General features: G+C 37.9%; 2 protein-coding genes across 2 annotated transcripts; one reads left to right on the top strand and one right to left on the bottom strand.

The window, feature by feature from the left end:
* The first annotated feature begins 10,747 nt into the window (after nt 1-10,747).
* Nucleotides 10,748-17,789, top strand: LOC130636440 (signal recognition particle receptor subunit alpha-like). Its single transcript, XM_057446171.1, has 13 exons — nt 10,748-10,922; nt 12,606-12,689; nt 12,879-13,176; nt 13,382-13,601; nt 13,944-14,094; nt 14,531-14,646; nt 15,042-15,163; nt 15,331-15,417; nt 16,019-16,191; nt 16,408-16,621; nt 16,848-16,933; nt 17,095-17,271; nt 17,603-17,789. Exons 1-13 carry the CDS (start codon nt 10,806-10,808, stop codon nt 17,729-17,731), a joined length of 1,974 nt encoding a protein of 657 aa, XP_057302154.1. The 5' UTR covers nt 10,748-10,805; the 3' UTR covers nt 17,732-17,789.
* A 1,074-nt stretch (nt 17,790-18,863) lies between these two features.
* Nucleotides 18,864-27,569, bottom strand: LOC130636439 (regulator of G-protein signaling protein-like). Its single transcript, XM_057446170.1, has 15 exons — nt 27,335-27,569; nt 26,882-27,016; nt 26,280-26,614; nt 25,792-25,854; nt 25,251-25,443; nt 24,314-24,629; nt 23,751-23,947; nt 23,204-23,321; nt 22,535-22,652; nt 22,330-22,462; nt 21,957-22,071; nt 21,459-21,597; nt 20,907-21,031; nt 19,749-19,888; nt 18,864-19,050 (listed from the first exon to the last, which is right to left on the bottom strand). The coding sequence occupies exons 1-15, from the start codon at nt 27,552-27,554 to the stop codon at nt 18,869-18,871; spliced, it is 2,529 nt and encodes an 842-aa protein (XP_057302153.1). The 5' UTR covers nt 27,555-27,569; the 3' UTR covers nt 18,864-18,868.
* Nucleotides 27,570-27,577: the final 8 nt, after the last annotated feature.

The following is a 27,577-nucleotide window of genomic DNA, read 5'->3' as shown; positions in this document are numbered from 1 at the left end:
GGAGCGTTCTAACATAGAAATGAAGCTTTCTTCTTTCGCGTTCATCGAAGGCTTCGGTAAAGGAAGTATCCTTCATGAGGCTCTTCGTTTCATCTATTATATTATCGAGCAGCGGCAACATCTCGATGTCTCCGGGGTTGTCCTCGATGGTATCAATATTATTCAAGAGGTTTTGAGCCGCTGCTTTACTACCCTTATGTGGTGTAGTATAGTCGGCAAAACCTAAGGCACGCAATCGTCCCACGCCTAGATCCCTCACTATCGCGGAAGCTTTTCTAATTTCACCATTTTGTTTCGTGAGCTAGTAGTTCATGCCTTGCAATTGTGTAAGTGAGGCCACCTTGTGAAGGTGTTGAGGATGTAGTGGGAATATCCTTAGACCTAACAACTTCACTCTCGCTACTAAACTCCTCGGGTTCGTCTTCTATATCTCCCTCCGGCGTAAAATCTGGTTCACATGCTGGGTTTATAGGCATTTATTTCAACCCATGTACCTGTATAAATAAATGAGTGTTTTTGGTAAATTAGAAAATCTTGTATGGGATGAAAGGCAAACGGCAGAGAGTAAAGGTATCTCACGTGCCATCCACAATCAATTAAAATGAAGATCTCTACGTTGATGTACCAAACATGGGTCACAATGATGTAATTTTCCCAGACTCTCTCAAACTCCTCTTTGATCTTGAATTAACGGGTACCAATACCAAGCGTACAATTGTGAGCAATATCGGCAAATCCCTGGTGCAAAATCTTAGAATCAGCCTGAACGGCAACGAAATACAAAACATCGCTGATTATAATATACTTGGCGTATATCGGGACTTGTGGTTACCCAAGTTTGAGCGTGACAACAACCTGATTTTAGAGGGGATCAACCCCCAACGATGGGACGATCAGAGCTCTACAAGTAAAAGCCAGCGATCATGTTGGGAACGATGAAGAAAGGGCGATCGTTGCGGTTGACGGAAACACCTTCTCAATACCTCTTGGATCCATGTTCCAACTCACGAGCAGCATGCCTTTTTACCAACATGGCCTCCACGAGCGGCTCCAGTTCGTAATACATTTTGCTCGCCATGATCAAGTTATTAAAGATGCTGCTACGGCAGCAGCAGGGTCTACAGCGGCAAAGGCAGCTGATACCGCGTACAGGATCACCAACATTTCGCTCGAATTTGATAAAGTGACCAATGAAGAATTAGCGAGTGCGATGATGTCGAAATATTCTCGTCTAGCCCTACCTTACGAGCGTATACTTCGCAGCAAGGTTATAACGATGAAAAAATCTGACAAGAGTTACAACTTGCAAATTGATACTCCTGCCAAGAGTCTTAAAGCTATACTACTGCTATTTCAAGATCCCGGTGTAGTTAAAGCATATGCTGGAAATAATGAAAAATTTTATAATCCGAAAATTGAAAAAAACTCTGTCACTATCGAGGGCGAACCAAACGAGCTCTATAGCCACGCGATGTTACCGAAAGATCATCTGGAACAAGTGGCTGCGTTGCTGGGATCCCATGATTCAATCGTTACTATCGAACAGTTCTTTACAAAGAGATATGCTCTCTTCGTCGACTTCCGCAGTAGTCCAGATCACAGCTTGCATGGTTCTGGCAGACCTTTGCAAAGATTAAGCGATGGGATCACCTTGCATATGACGAAAAAAGCTGACGGGACCGGTGATATACGGTGTTACGTATACTTGCTCCAAGATGCTCAATTGAAAATCCTCGACGGTCGTTTTTATTCAGTAGAATATTAAGAGTATCAAAATTTGTTTTTGTAGGCCTTGGGTCTACAAAATAAATGGCAACTATAGCTATTATGGCTGGCGGGGCTCTTATTAACGCGCTTCCACTTAGCGGCAGTAACTATCTCTTCAGTAAATTGTCAGGGCATGGTGAAGAAGAGCGGAGACGCCATAACGAGGCGGTTGAAAAATTGCAGGCGGCCCAAGCTCAATGGGTACGTGACAAACAGGCAAAAATAGATTGGTACAATAGACGACGGGAGGAACAGCGGGAGGCAGGGCAAAGTCTTAAAGGGCTTGATGAGGGTATGCGACAATACTTTATCGCAACGATCGAGAAGGCTCCAAAGCTCTCTGATTTTTACATACCCAGCAAACAGCAACAAGACGGCGAGCTGACGTTCATTCTTGGCTCCATAGCCGTTTTGGGATTCGTAGCGTACAAGTATATGTAATCGTTTTTGACATGTATAATAAACATGTCAAAAGTAAAGCATATTGTTACAACCGATGAAGCTGAAAAGCTAAGTCATATATATTACCAACCCGAACATCTCTGGACTGGACGCAAAGCGATCAAATTACTCATCGAACGGAGTGGTCTCTCAAGGAAGAAAATCATTCACTGGCTATCTCGTCAGCTCCTATGGCTCAGACATATTCGTGGGCCAAAGCGTATCAATTATCCCCATTTCACAGTTACAAAGCCGAATCAAATGCACCAGTTTGATATCTTGTACATGCCGCATGACAAGCTGTATGGTAATACATACAAGTATATCCTCACAGGCATTGTGAGGATATACTTGTATAAGTATAAGGAGGTATAAGTATAAGCCATCATCGGGTAGAGGCTTTTCCTCTGGATACTCCTCGCTTTTCGCGAGTGGGACTTCATCGAGCTTAATGGATTTTGAAGGTTTCATTCCGATCATAGCCGTCTTGATATTATTCATGCTTTTCACGATATTATATAGATGTTTCACCCATGTACTGCCTCATAGGCATTGACGTAATGGCCTCGCTACAAAGTGGCACGGCCATTACGTACCAAGAAAGCCAGTGAAATTGAGGAGATGCTCAAGGACATATACAAAGCGGGACCTCTCCGCTATCCAAAGACTTTCCAGTGTGATAACGGTAGTGAATTCAAATTGGATTTAACGAAATTACTGGAGGGTGAAGGGGTGGAAATCAAAAGGGCAACTACCAAGTATCACCATACGTTCACCGCCTTTGTCGAATCGTATAACAAGGTACTCGCACAAAAACTCTTCAAGCCTCAGGACGCGCAGGAGCTGGTCACTGATAAAACTAGCAGTACATGGGTGAAACATCTATATAATATCGTGAAAAGCATGAATAATACCAAGACGGCTATGATCGGAATGAAACCTTCAAAATCCATTAAGCTCGATGAAGTCCCACTCGCGAAAAGCGAGGAGTATCCAGAAGAAAAGCCTCTACCCGATGATGGCTTATACTTATACCTCCTGCAACCCGGAGAAGAGCACGGTGATGCTAAAAGACGCGCAACGGATGCCTATTGGTCGAAGCGTACATACAGGCTGGACCGTATTGTGACTGGTACACGCCTCCTATATTATTTGGCAGATGGAGGTCCTGATCGAAGCTTTGTGGCGGAAGAACTAATGCTGATCCCGGAGGATGTTCAGGTACCGCCGGAACGTGTGAAAGAATGGTAATATTTCTCGATTTTTGTAGTTCATAAGGGCTACAAAAACCATATTATGTCATGCTGATATCATACATGCGCTCGAATAACTCACGCGTGGCGTCATTGGGTAAGCTGAAATGATTTCTCCATGAATTCTCTATCCCGAGATTATCATCTCTGAACTTATTCCATGTGTGTACGGCGTTTGGATCATCCCATATTGGATTCCTTCTGATCATATTAGGATACATCTCCCGTAGGGTACGGAGCTGATCGTTTATAGATCTGCGCTGACAACGAAGAATATAGTGAGGATGCTGGCCTTTTTTACCACATTCATTAGGATCATTTTTATCAATAACACAGAATACATTATCGTATGGATAACCATTAGGAACATATCAATCACGAAGTTCTGCATTTTCTAAGGTTCGAAGATAGAGCTGTTGTTCTCTCTCGTTCAGGTCATCAGTGAGCATTGCCGGGGCAATATCTCTATCTTCAAAAGCTTGACGGTGTAATTGCTCACGGATTTTTGGGAACATTGTATTGCAACAATATTTTCTGAAGCTTTTCGCTTTAAGCTGTTGGCTTCCAAACACCAACTCGTACATACCCTCCTCATTGATATAGAGATCATATTTTTGTGAATCCAATGGCCATTTCATTGGTTCCCCCGTAGCGGGAGAACCACTCAGTTGCCACTTGTGAGCGTAATTTTCCAGGCTACAATGGTTGCGGATGGTATCAGATGTATCCTTCTTATATTCTAACGCCTGGACTACTTCCTTGGCCCTAATCCAATGGCGACCGTTGATAGTTACGATATGTAACTGGATATTATTAAATTCAACAAGACAAGACATCTTTATTTAATTTATATTAGCCTAACCAGGGTCCATATAATTTGAACAGATATGAACCCGAAAAAATACATTTCCTCTGAATCCTTTCCCTTTCTAATGCATCCCTTAGCTCTTAGTCAAGAGCTTCCACACTCCTCTCCAAATGGGGGATCCTATCCATTTCTTCGTGGCAAGCAGCCAGCTGATTTTCTAAGGTTCTTATATATGACATATTTATTTTAGAACACTCCGGGCTCTGGGGTATTCTAATCTAATATACAAACACGCGTGCTTGGACCCCTTCAACTGAGCCTTAATAGGCTCCCAATCGCTAATCATATTCGTCTCTTGATCCAACAAAACAAGATCATTTCTCTCCAACAACAAAACAACTGCTTTATCTGTCGGTGGAGATTTTTGGGAATTGCGGTATACGATTGAGTAATGAGCCAGAGACTGTGCTTTCGATGTCTACCACTGATCGCTAATTCCAATAGCAGTTGTTGACGCTTATCCAGCGATTCATCAGTGATCATATCGTCGACGGTGATTAATGTTTCTTCACCTGCCAGCAGAGACGACAGTTTCTCGATCCATTCAAATAACTGTTCCTTCGGGTTAATTAGGAATACGTATGGATCTTGCCACAGTGCTGCTCTATCGAGGTAAGTGATGCTCCATCGAATTGTTGGGCATACTACAACATTGTTGAAATGTCCCCTGTACTCATTCTCTAGGAGATCTAGGACTCTTTGAGTTTTACCGCACGAGGTAGGCCCACTGAAGATCACTGTGTGCGGCTGTAGTATATTATCCAAGGTCATTTATTCTTCATGTATACCCGTGGGTATACATGAAACTTGTAGGTGCTTACTCAGGTGGCATCATGGAACGGTTGTACCAGCCTTGTTTAATGGTATAATCATCGAATAGGATCGCTCCCATCATATATCCAGCTAGTTTTATACCATCTTCCATGTCCATCTTCGCACCTGGCCTAGAAACACCCAGCGCCTTTTTGGCACCTAATGCTATTACGATGGTATATGATACTAATCTCACGGACTCCCATAGACTATCAACAACTTCCTTCTGATATTCTTTGCTGTTCATTTATATTATACTATTTCATACGAAAAATATCTGGCTGTGTTTGAGGTTTTTGCTGAACCACTGCTGTAATCTGCTGGGTACCCGCGGGTCTCTTACGGATAAAATAGTAGGCGCCTCCGATATATGCGAGGATAATAAGGCTTCCAGCGCCATATATATATCTACTTCCCATAGACTTGTAGGAACCTGCAGCAGGTTCCTGACTATCTTGCAAAGTACTTTTGCCCACGTTCTTCTTTAAGTCAGCCTTGTTCTTACAATTCCATTCAGCAAATCTCTCTTGCCAGCAGCAACACGTCCCTCATTTTTCTTGGTAATTACTTGATTAGACTCTTCACTCATTTCTATAACTCCAAAGAGTTATAAAATCACTTCTTTTTTACATTAACATAGAGGGATAACCCCTGTTCCTCAAGGATCTCCATGGTCTCTTTTATACCCGTTAGTATGGCTTCAGGAGTGTTTAAATCTCTTTCAAAGTATCACAGGAACTCCCTAAACGTCATGGGTTCTTTCTTTGGTGGAGCTATTCCAAGCTTTCTATCCCTCATCAGTGCCGCTAGTCTGTGACCTTGTGCAACCCTTCCCGGGTGCTTTCCTGGCTTTGTAATAACTCTCTCTTCTTGTGGCAGTTCAATGCTCATTTTTTATAACCCACAAGGCTTATAAAATCACTTCCCTTATTTGTTATATCCACCAAGATACCTTAATTTACTAATATGTGGAATCACTTTTAAATCATATGCTTGTGGTGAAAATCGGTCTTCTGCCGGTGTTAGAATTTTCACAAGAGGTATTCTATTGGAATCACCATATATTGAGATCCAATCCGTATACGGCGCCTTTAGTCTGTTTTTATTTTTTGAATCTACTATCCTACTCCATTTGTAAAAAAATTTACGATTGCCCATGCATATATTTGATAGAGTATTCCCCATTGTTTTCTTGTTCTACATCAACATTATTTTCATTCATTTTGGACGCGGGTAGTTCACAGTGGTTAACTGTGTGCGCAACCACCAACAAAGGCGCTAAAAATTTTCCGAACGCTGTATAGACGAGGATACCTAAATCAGCCATACTTTCGCGGATTATGAACGATCCTTTTGTCATCAGCTCTATTTAACGCGATTTTTGTGGCTTCTTGCGTATAAATAATATGATCTTTGTTCTGAATACACCTCCAAGTTTTGTTGATATTAATACCTTCCTCCAAACATCGTTGGTAATCTTCGAAGGTTATACATTTTTTGGTCACAGCTTTTTTTACGCCTTTGGCTTTGCGATCACCACCGTCTTTCGTTAATGCTTTATAGGCGTAGGCCTTCGGTCTCAATATGATGAATGAAGTTATGATCTTACCACATAGCTCATCCTTCATCAAGCCCACGACTTTCTTGTTCTTCCCAATGGGGAGAGGCCTACCATCATCTTTGCTTTAAGCACTCGTGTCGAAATGTGCTTCTACATTATCAGCAATATCGCGATAAAAATCTTCTGTTCGTATGTGGTACACGAAGGAATCAGTATCCATATAGCAGATCCGCAGCTTGCTACCACACTTGGGCTGCATATACTCATAGTGGAACTCATACATGACGGTTTTTGACTGATCTAAAATAGCTTGACCAATATACACGGGTTTGTTCATCTTAATACCCATTCTGCCCATTTCAATACCCATCAAATTTTACTGAAGCAAGTACCGCCTTTAAAGTTTGGTTGCATTGTAAGCTTTGTATAGGCAGATTTATTGGTCACCAGCTTGATATTCCTATGATTCCGGATGTTTTCCATGGTCTTGCCGAACACGCTCAAATTCATCAATTTATAGAAATCTTTTTCGAACTCGTTCTTGGCGGCAGTTCTCAGCTTCGTGTTGTGATCGATATAGTCCCGGAGCCAGGCACTATGTTTAAAATGGATAGCGCGGTGAACCTTAGTTAATACCAATCCATGGTTCAAGGCTTGGTATACCACCTTACGCTCCGGCATGAAGGGTAGTTCATTATGCTTATCGTGGAGCTCCTTCGGGTAATCAACATCGAACTCCAATAGATATCCATGTTTGTTATCGGTTACCAGCTTCCCGATCTTCTTTTTATCTATTACCTCAATATTCGACACCCACCTAAAACCATGTGTTGGTAGAGGCTGTTGCATCGCCCAGCCATATAGGTTATTGGCGTCTAGGTACTGTAAGTATGACGATTCCTTATTAGGATCATATTGATCGCACATATATTTATTATTCGCCCCCGCGTAGCGGTGCACTGCTTGAGTTATACCACCTCGGATTCTTCTCTCAAACATTAATAACATATCAAGGTCCGTAAGGAGCTACAGTTTGATTTCTGTGTACTTGAGTGCTGCCTTCCAGGCGGGACCAGGTGCGCTGTAGAAGTGAGCAGGATCGAATTTGTAGTTCGCGTGGCTAGTGCTGCGAAAATTCTGAAAGATATCGGTCAATAACAGTACATCCGTCACTAAATAAGCATCGTGGTAGTCACCCATGGTAGTCTCTGGGCCCTTTGGAGCAATATTATTCCACACTTTTTTTGCATGCTCGTAGTCATCGTCGGTAATAGCATTCATGTTCAGCTTGCTATAGAATGCCTCCTTCGGTCGTAGATCATTCCCTTGAAATCGTTTCCAACTATCCATATACTCATAGAGATATACACCTTTCCTTCGCATTAGCCTAAAGGTGTCATCCTCAGTGAAATACCAACGTAGATTTTTGCACTGTTCATCATCGAGATTAATAGCTAATTTCTCAAGGCTTGATGGCAGAAATCTACAAATATCGATGAACCTGATTTCGATCTTTTTGTAATATTCACCCATGCCTGCAATGGGTACTTTGATTTTTACGTTGAAGGAGATATAATTCTCCGTGTTTTCAGCGATGCAACCAATATCCTGGGTATCATACTTCTCCCCCAATTCTCGAATGAACAAGTGGGCGTCATAACCACTTAAATTGTGAAATATCACGGGTACGTGATTGGGTATCTTTTACTTTAGGTTACAGGTATTGTGTGCCGGACCCCTATAGATTCCTGTGTAATGGCAGTGGTCTCGAATTTTGCGGTTCTTCGGATCATCATTGAACGGCTTCATACAGATGTGGCAGGTCTCCGCAGCATCATATGAATTCTTCTGCTCCTCCGTCAGTTCCGTCATAGGCTTCTGGGGAAACAGCGAGTAAAGCCTTTTTATCTCGTCTTCCAGGTGTTTGACAAATCGGGTTACGCAGTCCTCATCCCTATATATTGTTAGGGGGTCCTGCACTTCTCCATATGCGAAAGTGGAATACGTACACCAACCGCATGGTACATGTTTGTTTAGGTTCTTGGTCTTAGTATCCCGAGCATTCTCTTTCATAGAAATTAGTAGGGATTCGAAGTCCGCATATATCACGAATGGTACTTTAAATTGTTGCTGACCATCTTGATAATATAACCATTTTTCCTTCTCGCTGGGCATCGTGATTTTTACTCCTTGCAATAGGCATAGTGGTTATCCCGAGATTCTATCGTTTGGAATCCCTGCAGGCAGTTTAGACAGAAATGCATTTTGCCGTGGTTTTTTGATATTTCACGTCCTATTAGTCTCGATAAATTTTTGATGGATACGTAATGGTTCCTCTTCTCATCAGTAAGTAGTAGCAGATTAACCTGAGTATCCCTTTCGTTAAATGCTGATCGCCGTAATTTTTACCTGTTGCATACAGAACGTTCACGGCAATGTCGGGATTGTTCCGCTCAAATTTTGGAAATTCTATACGATAATAGGAAATTCTATACCATCCCAATTATACCGCTCCTCATATGGTCGAAGCTTGCTCATTCTCTGATGATTTGTACCTATCTCTTCGTGATGTATGTTGGCAATAATTGACCATTTAAAGCATTCATCATCATTATTAATAGGGTTGATGATGGCTTTTTTCATCGGGATCCATTTTGGTGTTTCGATATATGATGAGCCTCTCGTTAACTTCAATTTATGAAAATCTATATCCATGTTATTGATTCTACCGATGCTAAAGCCACTCTTGGGTAATGCAGGATTCTCCACATCCGTTTTAATTTGAGCAAACATCGTATCCATCACTTCATCCACTATGGTTCCTTGAAATATTGATGCCATGTTGCTGTGGAATACCTTGTCTACTTCTATAAACTCGTTAGTACCATCGATTTGTTTTTTCCACAAAATCCATAGGGAGTGCTGGATTTTCGCAGAGCCTATTTCCTCCACTTGGTTTTCGATGAGTGTTTTTACATTTGATCGAACCATATACCATTAATGTCTGTTCCTTCGATGCCAGTTATGCGGTAACTCCTGAATGTTTTGTGAAGAGCATGCTTGTGTTCTTGGGGCATGCTTGTGTTCTCCCGCAACTTACTTTTGACTATGGTGCGCGTTTTCTTCAATTCTTGGCGTTCAAAGTTATTTATTTCCTCAAACGTGGGTACATGTGGCTCGATGTTCCTCTTAATAGGTCAATATCCCTTAATCCCACGGGATTTTGCAATTAAGTGTAATTGTTTTACGGTATTAGAATTTAAATTCATCTCTTTTATTATAAATAATTTTTGTTTTCAACAAAATTTCTGGCACGGTCATGATTTTGAATAATTAGGGAAATTCCCTTTACTCATATTCTATATAATATGAATATATGCTATTGCGCATGACGTCATATGATTTCATTAATATGATTATGTGTTAGTATTTGATGTATCTATCATTTAATATCATTATGTGTTGGTGATTGGCAGATGACATCATGTATCTTACATTTAATATTATTATATGTTAGTTATTGGCATTTAATATTATTTCATATTATTTTGTGTTGGTTACTAACATTTTAGGGAATTTCCCTTTGGTCGACGTCGACTGTGACAGAAGGAACATTTCTCTATCTCTATATATACTCACTAAAATAAATGCATGACTTGTTTTAAATTATCGCTTCTGGTACAAAAGTTGCCCATAAATGAAACTACAACTAAGGCGAGAAAATTGAAGTTTTTATGCTACAAGGGTGAAATGCTAAAGGCGCCGAAAAAAAAATTTGAGAAAAAGAAACTTCGAGGTAACAGATAGGCGAGATAAAGAGCGTTGAACACTGTACATCCTCGTCCCCAAAATTTTGAAAATGCAGAATGCCCCGGGAACAAAGTTGTTAAGCGTATGCCGTTCTCATTTTACTTAAGATTTCCATCATGCCATTAGCCAAAACAGCGGATGGCAAGTCGGAGATATATTTCTTTAGCTGTTTTAAACAAAAAATCCACTTTGAAAACCTTTTTTCGCTGACGTTTTCAAAGGTTTTTTTCCATTATTTAAGAGAACATTACAAAAAGAAAATAGAACGCGAAGGGAAAGAGTGACAGTCAATATGCTTGATTTTTTTACCATTTTTTCGAAAGGTGGTATCGTTCTTTGGTGCTTTCAAGGGACTGTTGGAGATTTTGCATATCCTGTCAATGAATTGATAAAGAATGTCATTCTTCAGGTAATTGTTAGCTAGCTATATATTTTGTTTTTTTACTCATTCAACTCTTCCGCCAAATACAGATTATATGATTTTGCATTCAGTTCATTGTCAATTTTCAGCATTCTCCCTTAAAAAGGTTGTTTTTGTAACATTTCTCATTTTTTAAGCAACCAAGTAAGAAAGAAAAGAAGGGATATAGCTCACTGCAAGGTGTCCACACACACAAAACCACACAAGCAAACAAATTCCTAGTCACAGACTTGTATTTTTAACAAAGTCAGTTATTTTTCGCATTAATGGTCTTTTATATTTTGATGACTACGTCTTTATGGACACTGGCAGAGAGGGAAAGTACATCACAGTTTTCTTGTCCTAAAATACTTAAAAACACATGTTGCTTAATTTCATTATTCATTATATTGCCAACTAATTGAACAAGAAAATGTCTGTTCTATGCTGTCCATTAAGGGGCTTATTACATAGTGAGCTCAGTTCCGGGCCGACTCAGGTTGCCAGACTGGAATCAGCATGCTATCACATGACGTTTTCTACTGGGGTGCGATAAGCCACATACGCCGTAAAAAGTGCGAACGTTTTCAGGCGAGTTCAGCGTTTTGAAAAAAATTAAGTATTTGCCCGAAAAACCCCGCATAGACCCGAACAATGCCCGAAAAAGAAAAGAAAAAACACACAAATGATTCAAAAAACTATGAAAATTAAAAAAAAATTACTATGTGCTGGCCCGGTCGGGAAAATTTACTCCCGTGAGCGCTAAATTGCTCACGTAAATTAATCTGCGTGAGCGATCCACGTGCGATCACTCAAGCTCATGCAAATTAGTTTGCGTGAGTGGTCAATGAAACAAAAAGTTACGACATGCGCATGCTTGATCTGTAAAATAAAAATTTCTTTCTGCAGATGCAGGAATGGCAGCCTTAAAACGAAACCAAATAAAAATGAATTTTGTAAAACGTATTAACCACAAGTGCAAAGTTGAACGCGATGATGTGTTTGCAGATTTGCTATATTTTTAAAACTTTATTCAACATGTTTTTTCTTTGGCATACATCACGAGAACATTCGTCCGAAAGCTGTATTAAGGTACAGGGCACCTAACCTCTCCCATATTCTGGTTAAATTTAACTTGCATGGGTGCCCACTCTTCTCGCAGTATTCTCTGTGACGATGAAGGTCGGACTGACTTGTGGCATGGTTCCAAATGGTCTTCAGTTTTTCGTTCGAGTCTCAGTGTAATGCACCAGCCGAGCATAAGAGTGTCAGCATGAAGGAAAGGAGCCAACCTTGATGTTGTCTTTACCTCATGTTCTTCATAATAACACGATCGTTCTTCATAAGCTTTGTGTTTTTGGTGGCGCTTATTTAGTAGATTCTCTTATAATGTGAAAAAAATATATTGTAGGATCTCTAGAAAATTCCGATAAATAGTCTCTTACGTGAGCGATAAATCGTTCGTGTAAACTTTCTTGCGAGTTTGTGGGCGTGTGTGTGTGTGGGATCGCACGCGTCTCCTGACCAGGCCTGTATGTGGTAGCGAAGTTCTTAAAAGAACTGTTTTTGTCACAAAGTTGTGAAAAATTGCTCCTGTTCTTTCTCCAGCTGACTAAACATTACAATAGTTTATTATATTTTCCATGGGTATTTTATGTAAAATTATTTTACTAGCATGTTTTTTCCTTGTAGGAAAGAAGTGGCAGCAACTCTTTTAGTCATGGACAGCTGGCTGTCAAATATAAACTTGACAATGAGTTTGAATTAGTTTTTGTGGTATGTACAGAGATTAACTCTTTTTATATTTAGTATAACATGCTCACTATACTTATGGTGGGTTTTCAGTAATAAATAGTGATGTAGAAAATGTGGTTTGTTTCTGTATTCTCTATAATTAATGATCACCTAGCACAGTCTGGTCTTGATCCTCTGAACGACACTATTTATGCTTTATGTTTTGTTTAGGTTGGGTATCAAAACATTCTTCAGTTGTCATATATAGACAAATTTCTCACTGACATCCAATTAGAGTTTCGAGACCGCTATAAAAATAAGTTGGATGCAAATGACCTTTTTACCCCTTTTGATTTTGATGAAGTGTTTGTGAAAATCTTGATGGATAATGAAACCACAAGTCGTAATTCGAAAAGAGAAATGAAATCTTTTGAGGATTCTAACCGAGCTAAAAAAATAATGAAGCAACGTGGAACACTTGAGTTAAATAAAAAAGACGAGAAGAAGATCAAGAAGGATGATGCAAAAGGTATGCATTGTTAATATTGTCTGGAATAAATTTTTTGGTGATAGATTCAGTATAACTCTTGCAGCCCTTAGCTACAGAAACATGCCAGACAAAATGACAGCCAACAACTGATTTTCATCAGACATATTTGCCTCTGGATCGGAAAATGTCCAATGTCCGACTACTATTATGAGGGCTGCTCTTGTATTTAACGCCTGTTTTCCAGATGCCCCAAAGTCACCTAAAGCAAAATCACCACCTTCATCTCCTATGGCTGAAAAGTCATTTGTTCGTCCATCGTCTCCTGTTCAGACAAAGATAACAAATGGTGTGGATACAATTGGATCAGTGGAACTGACAGAAGATGAAAAGATTGAACAGAAAAGACAGTTGCTTATGAAGGGTATGCTTCGTGGTGGAAAAAAAAAGTCTGTTAAAACTGAGCCGTAAGTTACAATCGTTTTTGCATTTTAACAAGCGCTTATTTCTGCAAGATAAAACATAATTAAAACGAAGTGAAAATTTATGAGGTATAGTAAATAGTTGAGTTTGTAATATTCTTTACTGGAAATTTCTGCTGAACCAGCATTTTAGACGAAAGTTCAAAATCATTTTTACACATCTTACTGCCACCTTAATACATTGGCTTTTGCTTTGGTAATTGCAGAGTGCTGGCGTGAGTTGAAAGTCTGATTGAAAATGAGCATTACTTTATTAAATAAAAAAAAATTAAATAAAAAGACATTGCATGTTGTTGAACTTGCTACCAATTATTTGTTCTGTATTAGAAAATCTCCTCAAGCTACTAAGGTGAAGAAGGGTAAAGAAGCCAGACATTGGAATAATGGTGGCACCAGTAAAGATGCTGCTGTTTTGGATTACAGTGGCTCAGCAGGACCTGTAGTTAATGGAGACAGCAATGAAGTTTCAGAACAAGATGTGAGTATTGTTCAGAAGTCAAAACATTCTTATGTGTTCACAGATTTTCATTTAGTGGTTGAAAATGGTGTTTCAATTCTTAGTTGCAATCTTTCATCATATTTAACTAAGCTCTGCAAAGTAAAACCTGTGAAAACCCTAGAATATAACCTAGATATTTACTGTTATACTAAGAGGCAATACAAAAAACATGACAATTACAAGCCTCTAGCTATCAGTGCCACTATTAACAAGAATCCTGCAAAGTTGGTCCTAGTACGTTTAAGGCTCCCATTTGAGCTACAAAGGTCGTGCAAGCATTAGAATTTAAGTTTCCAGTATGTTAATTTAACTCAAATATAATTACCCTTAATACAGAATTTTCTTTTACCCACCTGTTATTTTATATCTCGTTTGCTCTTTATATTTATCAATTAGAAAACTAACTACTTTTTAGAAAGCAATGGTGGGACAGATGAGAGGGGAATTGAAATCTATTGAAGTATCTGACGACATCATAGAAGAGATTGAGGAAGCTGATGATGCTCCGATGAAGAAGACGGCAACTGGAAAGTAAGTATGGTATAAATAGTTTTTTATACTACCACGTTGCAATCGCTTTGTTGTGCTTGCAAAGAAATTTGATAAGTATTATTCATTTAGTATTGCATAGAAAACGCTTTTTAAGAAGTTGTGAGAGTATTTTTATCTCAACGGTTGACAGGTATCTTATATATTGCGTACAGTACAAAATTCGATATTCTGAGATATAACGTTTAAATGATTTAATACACCAATCGAAATCTCTAAGTTTTCGACATCTAAACAAACCCCTTTAAAAATCATCTAACAAAAATAACTGCTACATCCGAAATATCATCTTAAGAGTAGACTGTGCGTGGAAGATACTGAAGTCATAAATTACGAAGCACTCTAATTCTGCATTTTTGTCTTTGTACTTCTTTTAGGCAAAACAACTCAACCGTTGGTGGTAGTGTGTTTTCTTTCTTCAAAGGTTTAGCAGGACAAAAAGCCATCACTCAAGAAGCTATGGAACCAGTATTGGACAAAATGAGAGAACATCTGTGCTGTATGTATTAAATAAATAGTTGTCATATGTGTACTGTGTGAAAAACTTTTATGACGAGGGGGTACGATCTTTAAAATCTCGCTCCCTAAAAGTATTGTAGGCAGGATTGTTGTTTTATATAATGCGCTTGGAAACTCTAAAATTTACTTTTTCTTTCTTTTTTTTAGCAAAGAATGTTGCTGTTGATATATCAGAAAAACTGTGCAATTCGGTAGCTGCTAAAATGGAGGGAAAAGTGTTGGGAACATTCACAGGTATGAATACTGAGTTGATGAATACAGATTTGTAACAAAACAGATGATCAAAATTCCTTGCTTTGGAAAAATATTCAAATAGCTCAATCGTTTTTCTTCTGATATTTTTGCTTTTGTTTTTTTCGTTCAGAAAGTGTGACCCCTCCTACTCGAAATCCTTCGAGATCCTTATTAAAAAAAAGTCTCCTTAAGTATATAACTTTTAAACATTAAAAATTAGCAAATTATCCACCTTCCTTTTTTCTTACCTTGAGGAAAGAAGTTTTCGCTACCAGAAATTTTCGTGGTATATATTATTGTGAATTAGGGGTCCGGAAATGGCAATATTTTTTACTTCTCTATCATCGTAAAATTTACTGCCCAGGATACTCATAACGTTGCTTACAGAAAGTCTCAGGAAGATTTTACATCTTCTGTTTTTTAACAAAATTCCTTCTTAATTTTCCTTCATATCTGATATCTTTTAGTCACAACCGAATTTCTTTAAAACAATGACAACATTTCTCCTAAATTTATAAATATACCTTTGTCTACCGTTTCAAAAGTGCTCACTCTCGAACTTATTCTTTCTGTGTCTTATAAGGGGGCGTTTTTTGTTTAGGTGTGGCTTCCGCATTAAGATCCAGCATGCAAGAGTCTTTGGTGCAAATTCTGTCCCCTAAAAAGCGCGTTGATATTCTTCGTGACGTGATGGACGCAAAGCGGAAGGGAAAGCCGTATGTTATTGTGTTCTGTGGAGTGAACGGAGTGGGAAAATCTACCAATTTGGCAAAGGTATGAATTAGGACAAAATGTAGATTGCTTTGTTGACTTATTTAACCAGAAGTTCGATTATTTATATTGATTCCATGCTGTGTATTTAATAACAATATGCTGACGAAAAACAATTGCTTCGAAGTTTTGTAAACAGTGATCCAATTTCAGCCAGAAATATTGAACAAAAAACAACCTTTTTTTGTTGATCAGAAAATTTGTAAATTCTTTTTTTAGATTTGTTTTTGGCTGTTGGAGAACAACCATCGTGTCATGATAGCCGCGTGTGACACTTTTCGATCTGGCGCTGTGGAACAATTGAGAACTCATACTTGTCGGTTGAAGGCTCTGCATCCAAAAGCATGTGACAGTGATCCAGAGAAGGTGATTTTATATGATAAAGGTTATGGGAAAGATGCAGCTGCTGTTTCCATGGAAGCAATTAACTTAGGTAGGCAGAAAAGTTTTTGATTTGGGGTTACGTTGCCACGATGGCCAAGTATGCGCACTTTCGCATTGTTGCCAGCATTTTGGAGCGGAAAGGTATATTAAAAAGCAATTGCTGCAAAAATAGGGTTTTTTTATTCCTTATTAGTGTTTGAAGCTATTTCAATGCCTATTTATATTGTCCCTGCTTATCAGTACCTTTAGTAGAAATTTATCCTTGATGTTCATAGCTCGCGATCTCCGGTGCGATGTTGTCTTGGTCGACACAGCAGGACGTATGCAAGATAATGAACCTTTGATGCGATCTCTATCTAAGGTATGTATGGTAACGACTGCTATATTTTGTTTGCTAACTTGTCTGTCTGTCTGTCCGTCTGTCTGTCTGTCTGTCTGTCTGTCTGTCTGTCTGTCTGTCTGTCTGTTCTACCTTATGTTCTATTTTACATCTTTTTAACCACAACTATTACTGTCATTCAGCTTATCAAGATTAACCAGCCAGATTTAGTGTTGTTTGTGGGCGAGGCGTTGGTGGGTAACGATGGGGTGGATCAGTTGAGAAAGTTCAACCAAGCTTTAGCTGATCACTCTGATGTTAACAATCCGCATCTGATTGACGGCATCGTACTCACAAAGTTTGACACTATTGACGACAAGGTAGGAATGCGTCTTGTTTGGATATACTTATCGTATTGCTTCAAAAAAACGCCTGTGGCGTTTCGGGCGTTTTTTAATTTTTGAATTGTTGGATTTAAGTATTTGGCGCTGTGCGCTCATGGCTGCAAGAGTGTCCTTGATAAAAATTAAAGTTGGCTAACAACTGTGTTTCCTCATCTTCTTTTATTAAATTGATATACTTCATCCATGGTAATCTAATGTTATTCAAGCTTGGTTTATTAGTTATGTTAAGATAACTTAAATCCACTGTTAGGAAAATGTTTAATGTTCACTCATCAGATTTTTTGAACAAGAATTTTTTTCTGTCTAGGTTGGCGCATCCATCTCCATGACGTACGAAACTGGCCAACCAATTGTATTTGTCGGCACTGGTCAAACCTACACTGATTTGCGTAACTTAAACGTCAACGCTGTCGTGAAAGCCTTATTGAAATCGTAAACCTGTTATCATTCAGAATTTGACTTTGTGTGCTTCTATTACAATCAAGAAACTAAAATTGAAAAATCCGTCACAGCAACCAGGCTCTACCGCTTCAGTTATTTTCGCTAGGTTACGTTATTTAGCCTTGTTTTGTGGTGATTTTCTGATAGACGATAGATACTTACATGGCAGCTTTATTCCGTCCTACTGATATAAAGCCGTCTGACGTCAATTTGACGTATGGCGTGTCGATGTGTAAAGCAAGGCAGCTTAGTAGGGTCAGTGACGGGAATTAAAAAATGAACAAACTTGACGAGAAAAGTGACGCGTTAATTTCTTCTTTTCTGTAGTACTTACTTAAAATTGAAGTCTAGACTTTTGTTAGTTTCAGCTATCTCTTCATGAAAAGATGAATGAAATAAAGTCTCAAAGTATTTTCTACAGTGGGACTGCCTTCTTGATTTATCAGTTTTGTTTTTGAAGAAGCATCATGACTTTTTAATTTTTTTTATTTTTGTTTTTGTTTCTTTTTATTAAAGAAATGGGATTGAATAAATTATAGGTTTTTATAAATATATGAGAATGGAATGATACAGCTTGTTCCAAGCAATTATTTAAATATATGAACTATGATAACGTTGTTTTTTGTTATGTTTTCTTTCCACCAGATTGTGTTTTTGTTTCATTTTGTTTTATTCATTTTCGCACGCCCAGTTTGTCCGACATCGATTACTATTGATAGCCTTCTGGTGGAGACTTTGCTCCCGGCGTGGAAGGTTTTGTGTTTAACCCCAGCCGGGTCATGCCAGAAGTATAAAAGAGGGAAACTATTCTTTCTTTTTACTGTCAAGCACGAGAACAGGGTTGAATTTTTAAGCGGTTGTCTAGACGAGCAACCGTTGTGCTCACAGCACTTTCGTAGCTCAAATGGAGCTTTAAATACACCAGGACCCCCTTCGTATGACCCTCGTTTATATCAGTACCAACAGGAACTAAAGTGTCCGGCTTGCACAATTGTGACACCACAAATTGAGAATGACTCGTAAAATAATTAACGCAAGTTGACTTCTAAACTCTTGGCGTTGTTCTTCGGTCCCAGACTCTCTGGGCAAACACACATTTGGTTAACAGGGAGCTAAAAAGATATCTGTAGAGTTATTCATGTATTTTATCAATAGATCGGTGTTGAGATGGTGGTGCACTTAAGTTGTCAGTGTTTTCTGGATTTAGTGTTGCGCTTAAACGTTGCTCGTCGAATCTTCGTCTTTTGTTGTGACGTTGCAGCGCTAATCGCAAGCCGAGTTGAAGAGAAAACATGATTTTTGGACAATCCTCATCTGGAAAAAAGAAAATAGAGAAAGAAACTTTTCTGGACACCTCGATTGAGTATGATAAGCTCCTAGGGTGTCACACCTTTGCTTCAATGCGGGTGTTAACTGATTAGGTCAAATTTAGTACAGGGCTACGTTTAGTAAAAATGATCAATAAAAAGTAAAAAAATTGATATTTCAGTGTCTGTCTTTTTTTTTGTACCTATCTGTTGTTTTTCTAATAAACACATATTAAGTAATGGCGGCGTATATAGAAGGGCGGCGTTCATAATATTGCTGATGTGGCGTATATTAGAGGAATACTAGTCGTTAGCCCGTGGAAAAATCCACGGGTTCGCTTGTCCTTTTTAAACAGCATTGCGTGCGTCACGCTACTTGCGCAGCTAAGCTACCATTTTGCGTGATGGACAGACGTATACGGGTATTTTAATATAGGTGATTAAATTAAATAAACTGTTGCTAGCGTTATAAACATATTAGCCCAATCTCGTGTCCAAGGGCTGCTATATTATTCGGGATGACTCCGTCAGAATAGTATATAGGAGTAGAAAATCCCTGGGGACGAGGTTGAACTGATTTGTTTGAAATTCGCCCTATATTTTACGTAAAATGTATTAAGAAAAAGATGCGGTAAATTGAGAAAAATCAGGAAACATGTATTTGTTGCAGAATAAAGTAACGAACTGGCAAAGTTTGCTACCTACCTGGGGGTAAGCAAATCTTCTTTATTTTGTTACTCATTAGAGCAAGCTGTCGAATTTCAATTTGAGTTGAACGGTCACTTTTTAACAGCTTTCTCTGTTCTGGTATCTGCTCCTTTGGAAGAAAACGATGGAGGCAAAATCTAAATGAAAAGAAAAACAAGCGATAATAAAAAGGAAAACTATAAACTATGGTAGGAAATAAGATAAACATGGCGCGACCCCATAACGTCTATGTAGGAATTAATGACATCGTCATTGCAGTCTTAGATGTTAATGTATTTAGGTTTAATATGATAACAAAGTTGCAAGACGCAGAAAACTGTGCTTTCCCGCGTTACTAAGAAATTGCCAAAAACGCGCTCTTCCCGCGCTTTTTTAGCGGATTTTGAAATTGTGCTACTCTCTGTACGCGCAGTAATAACTGACGTCTTAGATCCTACCTTTACCATAAAAAGTTGTTATATGGTGATTTCAAAATGACTGCGTGACTTATCGTATAGTTATAATAGCAACCTAGTCACCAGGGCATCTTGTATCTTTTAAAAACTGCAGAAAAAACGTTGGAAACTAGAAATTTTAAAACACAACAGTTTTTTAAAATAAGAGTGACGACGACGCGCATAACACTGCCCATATTCAGTTAATAGTGACTATCGTAAGAAACACTTGATTTATAAAAGCGCGGGAAAAGTGTGTTTCAGCAAGTCCATAGTCTTTGAAGCGCAGGAATTGTCATTTCTTGCATCTCACAACTTTTTTTAACACAATAAATTCAAACACGTAAAAACCTAAGGCTGCATTGACGGTTTCATTATTTTCTACACGATCTTTATAAAAAGGTCGCGCCATTAGTCACATAAAAAGTTAAAAAAGTTTTCTCGGCGCCGGCCTCGATGTCAAAAAGGCAAAAGCTACTGGGGACGAAGTTGCTTTCTGATATTTGGAGTCACGCGCAAGTCACATAAAGAGGCTTCTGAGGTGTCTTTAAAAGCGATGCGAGAGTTGAGTGTTCTGAAACAGTTTGTCTACATCCGTTACACCTCATTGTCTTCCCAAAAAAAATAAATGACTGTCATACATAGCAGTTTTATTTTCTCATTGTCAAAAAAATATACCTTGTCCTAAAATCTTTCGATGGCAGTATTATTAAGGACTTACTTTTTCCAGAAGTAAATCAGGGTAGAGAACGTGGATAAAGCAGCTTCGTGAAACAAGCCTCTTTCAATTATTCCGTTCTGTACGAGATTAATAATATTTTCGGCTAAATCGTTTGAGATGTTGATCTAAAGATATAAATAAATGTATTTTGGCTTGAATAAAACATGTGAAAATATTAATACTTCGCGAAAATTAAATTTTATTCAAAAAACACCCTGAAAATTATTTCTTAAAGTCCTTAAGGTATTAAAAAACGGATTAAAATACTTTTAGCGAGTACGCGATTGGTCATTTAGGCCATGATAAAGTTATAGCGTAAAAATATCCAAAGATAGAAGGTTTGACTACAAGAGTTAGGTTACGAAACTTAAAATAAAAAATTCAATAAGGGCATGTTTAAAAAGGGCTGACATTGATCGATGTAAACAATCTCGTTCGACGTTGTTGATCGTTAGCTTTCTCTTTTTAGAAGAAGTCCTGGGATCGAAATTGGAAAAGATCTGTGTCAATGTATCAACAAAAACTGATATAGGTTGCATGTTTTATTATTACCTGTACACGTGGTGTGATTTGAGAGTCAATAAAGCAATCGACTATAGTGTACGCCTTCTTAACAACAACTAATTCGTCGTCTTTAGTATAATTGCCCAACTTGGCGCATAGTACTACAGCATCAGCAAAATCTTTGTACCTACAAAGAACATTCATTGCACAATCTGTTAACAGCTACTACCGTTGTTTAATGATGTAAATAAAGTTTTTATCTGTATAATCAAGCATTAAAATTATATTATATACTAATAATTTTATTTGGATAATCGAGCACTAAAAAGTATTGCTTTAGTTCTCCGAGGTGAAACAAAGACGTGCCAAGAAAATGCCCCAAGACTGTAAATCCCTAAAAATATCTTCTACATTATTAGCATTATTGGCTATCGAGACAAGGGGAATCAAATTCCAAATTGTCACGTCGAAATTAAATAATTGCATATACTAAGACTGAGACAAAAAAGTTGGGTTTTTTAAAAAAAAGTCGTGTAAATTTATTACCTTTCAACTTCAGACCAAAAGTTTAAATCTTTCACAAGTTTTTCAGTATGAACTAGTTTGTTATTGATCACGATTTTAGGTGATGCTGTGGTACCATTTTGATTATCTATATTATCTATTGTTAAAATAGAATTGATTAAATACTAATATATAAATCAACAAGAAGACTAAGAATTGTGGATAACAACAGATACTTTATGTAACAGCGAATCAGAACCTGAAACCTGGCATGAGGGAACGGGCTTGGCAAAATCAGCGAGGAAAGATGACCCTGTTGAGCTTAACTGTTTTTTGTGCAAAATAGCCCTTCATCTTAAGAAATATTTAAACTACTTAATATAATTTAGTTATTCTGAATGTCAAAAAAACTTACTTGCTTGAAATTGTGCAACGTTTAACGAGTGTTGTAATTTCAAAAAATCGCAAAACATTTGTAATGTATCTGAGTGCATTATACCACGACGAAAGCTGATGACATTACGAGTAAACATGCGCCACAAACCGCGCTGAAAAAAAAACAGTATAAAAATTATTGAAACGAACGAACGAACGAACGAACGAACGAACGAACGACATACCGTTTTTTGTTTGACACATCGCACGACTTCATTTGTAGTGGTATTGCCATATATGGGCAGCAAGGTGACACCTGTTACACCACCCTCATCTTGAAAGGTTTGCACATATTTTAAAAACCTAGAGATTATAAATCAACTAATACAAATTAGGATGAAGCTTTTCATACGTACAACAAATCATTTTAAACGAAATATTCGTAGACACCAAATTTTAATCCGTAAGCGTGACTATGTAAATGCAACTTGTTAACGTAAACAAACAACGGCGCGTTTTTCTGAAGTATTGGCGAAATAAGGTTGTTATTTTAGTATGCATTTCTGTTACATAAGAAAAAACACAAACTGTTATTTAAACGTGTGCTGGCTTCGAGTTGTGTTGGCCATACCACACTAGGTTTTATTTAGGCAAGCACTTTGTTCCATGAGAAAAACGGAACAAATGGGCACGTATGCCGGATTGGGCACGTATGAATCCTTTCTGCGTTAGACACATATTTTGGTTTACTTCGTGAGGTAAACCATGTTGTTAGATAGGCACATTCACCTAATTGACCTTTTTGGGTGGTGTTTGAGATATGCTGTATTAGTATTTAGGCATGTATGCAGGTTGGGCATTATAACCATACTTTATACGTGTAGATAAAAATATACCAGCAAAGATTGACTTACCAGTTTTCCTCTAAGCTTTTAGCGACGCAAGCTTGTGCAGATACTAACATGGCTGGTGTTACTTTCTCCAGGAATGGTATGTCTTTGATGATTTCGGCGTTACACTTTAAATCTTGGCCTGATTACAAAATAAATATAGTTTTATAGTTCAAAGTGGAATTACGAGCACAGACGTCCAATTCAGTTTGTATTCGCAAAAGTTACAGTATGTTTAAAGTACTTTTTCCATAACAGTAAACAAATATGACAAAAAACATGAGAGCTGCAAGAAGTTTAAAGGTCTGGCTCACGTGAGCAACGTAAAACCTGTATTTCCTGTAATTTCTTTTAATTTTTTGAACAGAGCTTTTAGAAAATGTTTGATGCCTTGCGGTCCTAGCTTACACGGTGACACAGTTAAAGGTGAAAAAACTATTTAAAAACAGCCGTATTTTGTGTGTTCAAAATAGCTGCGCAAAGCTTCATTCCACGTCCCCCGCAAAGTAAATAAAGTAAATCCAAAAGTTAACGACTAGTAAGTATTACAAAAATGTAAATAAAATGATACCGTTTTGTGTACTCGGACCAAAGTATCGCTTGACAATACCGTAACTTCGACCTTGTCTTGCTTTAGCAGTTTTGCATGTTGTTCTCATCGACTCGACTGCTACCCAGAAAACAAGAGGTGTCTCCTGATCCTCTTTAGCCAGAAAGCGCTTAAAACCTTCCAACTGATTAAAATCTGACAAAATGTCTTGAAAGCATCTGAAAGAACAAATAATGCTATTCCAACGACAACAAAATTAACAACGACGACGACGATAACGACGACGACCAAAAACTACAACAATAAATACAACGACAACAACGACTGCAACAACAACAACGACGACAGCAACGACAACTACGACAATAACGATAACAACAACAACGATGACAACGACGACAACAACGACAACGACCTCAACAACAACAACGACGACAACGACGACAGCAACGACGTCAATAACGACGACAACGACAACGAAAACAACAACAACACCAAACATACAAACAAATAAATCAACAAAAGAACTATAAACGAATCAATAAATGAATAAATATTATAAACAAACACATTAAGCTAGTCACCTTGGTCTTGGTAATTTAATTTGTGACGCCTTTTGAAGACGTTGCTCCGTAACAGCGACATGATTAAATTCATCGTCTGTTTCAGGACCAAATTTGTTATATCTAAACGATCCATTGTAATTGTGCGCCAAACCTGTGCTATTGACAAGAGTTCCCAATTGTCCTGTGTTTTGTCTTTGAGCTTGTCGATTGAGTAGATGTAAATTGCGTATGTTTAAGCTACCTCCTACTTTTTCTTTTCCTAACGTTTCATTAACAAACTCATCTGAAGTCCAACCCTCACTTTCTTCTGCGTCTGAAAGAGGTTCTGCTTGTTCTGAAGTTAAAAAGTTAGAGTTTCATTGGATTACATGGTCCCTGACGAATATATAAAAGAAATCATTGTTCTGTTATTACACATCAACCAGCCACTAAAAGAATAAGTTTCCTCTATATGCTGCAGAGATTAAGTCAAATTATTAGTTTTTTAGTGGACTAAGGGTATCATGAAACCCCTAAGTCCTTTTTATGACACATAGATTTCTTTTTTGGACTTTATAAGTAAAATAAAACGCAAGTGTTACTTATACACACACTGCTAAAAATACAGAGGGATAAAAATGACTCTACCACCTCAAGAATGACCGGTTTTGTAGAAATTGCTTGAACGACCTGTTAGAGTTTTCAAGATAAAGTTTTTGGAAGGACAAACTATTTCTAAAAATTAAGATCTAATAACGCACTTGAAATAAAAAAAATCAAATAAATTTGTCGTCTAAGGCAGCTCAAATGAATACATGAATGAAGACAGGCACTGTGGTACCTTAATTTATCTGAGACAAAATATTTGCCTCGTTCAACTCTCATTCGAATTTTAAGAGATTTCACTAGAGACTTTTTAAGCGACATATCTTGGTCGGTAAGCGCACCCAAGAAAACAAATTAAAAACTTCTTTACTAGGTATTGATATAGACAATGCTAGCTGCATCGCCCTCCACATCCGTGATCCACGGAATTCTTTTCTTGTATTAGAGGCTTCGTCAAAGAAACCTGGCCCAAACGTTCCATTTTGATCACTACTTCCGATGCAAGAAAACATAAAAGCATTGGTTCGTTTGCCTTTGTGAAGAATGTTTTGCTTGTATTTTGTCTAAAAAAAAATTATTTTGTTTTATCTCAACTAAGAAAAAAAATTTCTCTACTTTGTTCCCAGGGCTTTTTAAGTTTGTTTACATAGGATCTGTTCCAATATAAAAAAAAAGTAAATATCCCTTGCTCGGGGTTGAAATTTTCTTGGAGCGACATTTAAGTGCAAAACATGAAGTAAATTTTGTATCAGTTCCATAACCTCATGCTCGCTTTCTTATAATTCTTTAAAATTTTGTAACCCAACCTCAATCCCAAGGCTTTTACTCAACGCAGAACAACGAGATGTACTTTGTGTTTAAGGAGAAGAAGTGATAATTCTTTAGAACGAGATTGAAACGAAAATACGTACTGTGTTTCTGAGGAAGGAGTCGTCATCACTTTGTAGAAACTCTTCCCAATATGGCTCCAATGTCTGTAACACAAAAAAATACACCTTTTTACTCTTTCTCCTTTCACCTACTTATTAGCAAAGAAGATATTTTTCCAATGTAACACACTTTAGAAAACTTTGCAACAACGATTTTTTTTCGTTACTTAAATGGGGGAGAGAAGGTTTTTTATTAGTTTCCTTTCCAATACTAGTTGGCGTCCCGTAAAAAATTCATGGGTTCGTCTGTCCTTTTTTTATCGCAGTGTGTGCGTCTTAGCAAGACGCACACACTGCGATAAAAAAAATGACTTGTGGTACCATTTTGCGTGACCGACAGAAATTCTCAAAAACATCGGAAACAAGATTGAGCAGATCTTTCCAGCATAAACCTCTTCCCAGGGCATTGGCGTCGTTATAACAACTCAGAAAAAAGATAAAAATCTGAAGATGAGAAATTTTATAGCTACCTCTGCAATTGCTTTACATGTCTCCATTAGTCTCGTTACACCGATATCTTTCAACAGTAACGTACATAATTCTTGCTTGGCTGTGCAAGTTAACGACACTTTTGTGTTAGCAGCACTTGACAAATACAGATTTATCAACACTTGATATTGTTTCCGACGTGTGACAGTGTCGTTGTTGTGGATGTCCGTCAATACTTGATTGGACGCCGTCCAAAACCTCAAATTGTGCTCAGCAATCTCGTTACCAGTCTTTAGAAAATAACTAATCAGCGGCTGACCTGCGATAGGGTCTGTGGTCAGTGCACCAATCAATAGCTCAAATTTCTTCCCTCTGTCTAAAAACATACAAGCATCCAAGTAAAAATTTTTACATTCGTAGGGAACGATAAATTTTCCTTAAAAGTCCCTTGATTTCTCGAAAAGTTATTTGTTCAAAAAGTGCAAAATTCCAAAACATCAAACTATATAAAAATAAACCGTCTTGAATCTTCTGACCATGCGCATATGCGTTTGTGTACTCGTTGAGTTTTAGTTCTTAAGATTGGTTTAGAAATTTGATTAAAACACAACTCCATAAAAGGAAACTTTTCCAGATGCTTCACCTTTGCTGTTGATCAGTTCGTTTCCTTTAACAAACGAGGATGAAAATGGCGTCACAATCTGCGGTGGAGGACTTCCAGGTTGCATCATTGATGTTAAAGATTTTTCAAAGCTGTCAATCACAGGTAGAATAAGTTCTAAAGAAAAGGGCGGATGTTTTTCGTAAAGACTATCTATATTTTTAAGAGCATTCACGATAGAAGCATATACCAAGAAAGAAAGACAGTAGCTTCGATATATAATGACTCAGCAGTTTGAAACACTCTCTCTCATATCAATAACGTAAAAATCCCTGGTAACGAAGGTGCAGCTTTAAACAATTTACTTTTGATTGAAAACGGTAAATATTGAAAAAATTAGTAGTCAGTTGAATTTTTGGGGTTATTTCAACAGGTAAAACTTTGCACGGGGCGTGTCTTAATAAAAATCAAGAAATCTACTAAGTTAACTCGTACCGTCTCTAGATAATTTACTATCTTTAATATCAGCCTCGTCTTCAATGTCAGCCTCGTATGCAGTTTCCTTCTCAACATGCAAAGCTTCGAATAGAGTTGCCTTGTTGTATTCTTTTGTAATATCTTTTGCATAAGAAGCTTTTAGAGGGGGTAAGGATAAAGGAGATTCGGCAATACTTTCTTTTGAGCTCTCTGTAGTTGATAAAGCATCTGTTTTCATTCTAACCCCCTCTTGTAGCGAAA

The sequence above is a fragment of the Hydractinia symbiolongicarpus genome, chromosome 3 (genome assembly GCF_029227915.1).
Source record: "Hydractinia symbiolongicarpus strain clone_291-10 chromosome 3, HSymV2.1, whole genome shotgun sequence".
In the NCBI taxonomy this organism is placed as follows: Eukaryota; Metazoa; Cnidaria; class Hydrozoa; order Anthoathecata; family Hydractiniidae; genus Hydractinia; species Hydractinia symbiolongicarpus.
Note: the sequence above shows the minus strand (reverse complement) of the source record. Positions and strands in the feature narration are given on the sequence as shown.

Bases quoted from the DNA above. Each gene is read 5' to 3' on its own strand.
- LOC130636439 (XM_057446170.1), bottom strand. From the start codon at position 27,554: ATGAAAACAGATGCTTTATCAACTACAGAGAGCTCAAAAGAAAGTATT. The intron at 22,653-23,203 runs GTAAGTCAATCT...TATAATCTCTAG, and splicing joins AAAAGCTTAGAGGAAAACTG to GTTTTTAAAATATGTGCAAA. The intron at 19,051-19,748 runs GTAGGTAGCAAA...TCTTTTTTCCAG, and splicing joins GAAGATTTGCTTACCCCCAG to ATGAGGATTGTCCAAAAATC.
- LOC130636440 (XM_057446171.1), top strand. From the start codon at position 10,806: ATGCTTGATTTTTTTACCATTTTTTCGAAAGGTGGTATCGTTCTTTGG. The intron at 12,690-12,878 runs GTATGTACAGAG...TGTTTTGTTTAG, and splicing joins AGTTTGAATTAGTTTTTGTG to GTTGGGTATCAAAACATTCT. The intron at 13,602-13,943 runs GTAAGTTACAAT...GTTCTGTATTAG, and splicing joins AAGTCTGTTAAAACTGAGCC to AAAATCTCCTCAAGCTACTA.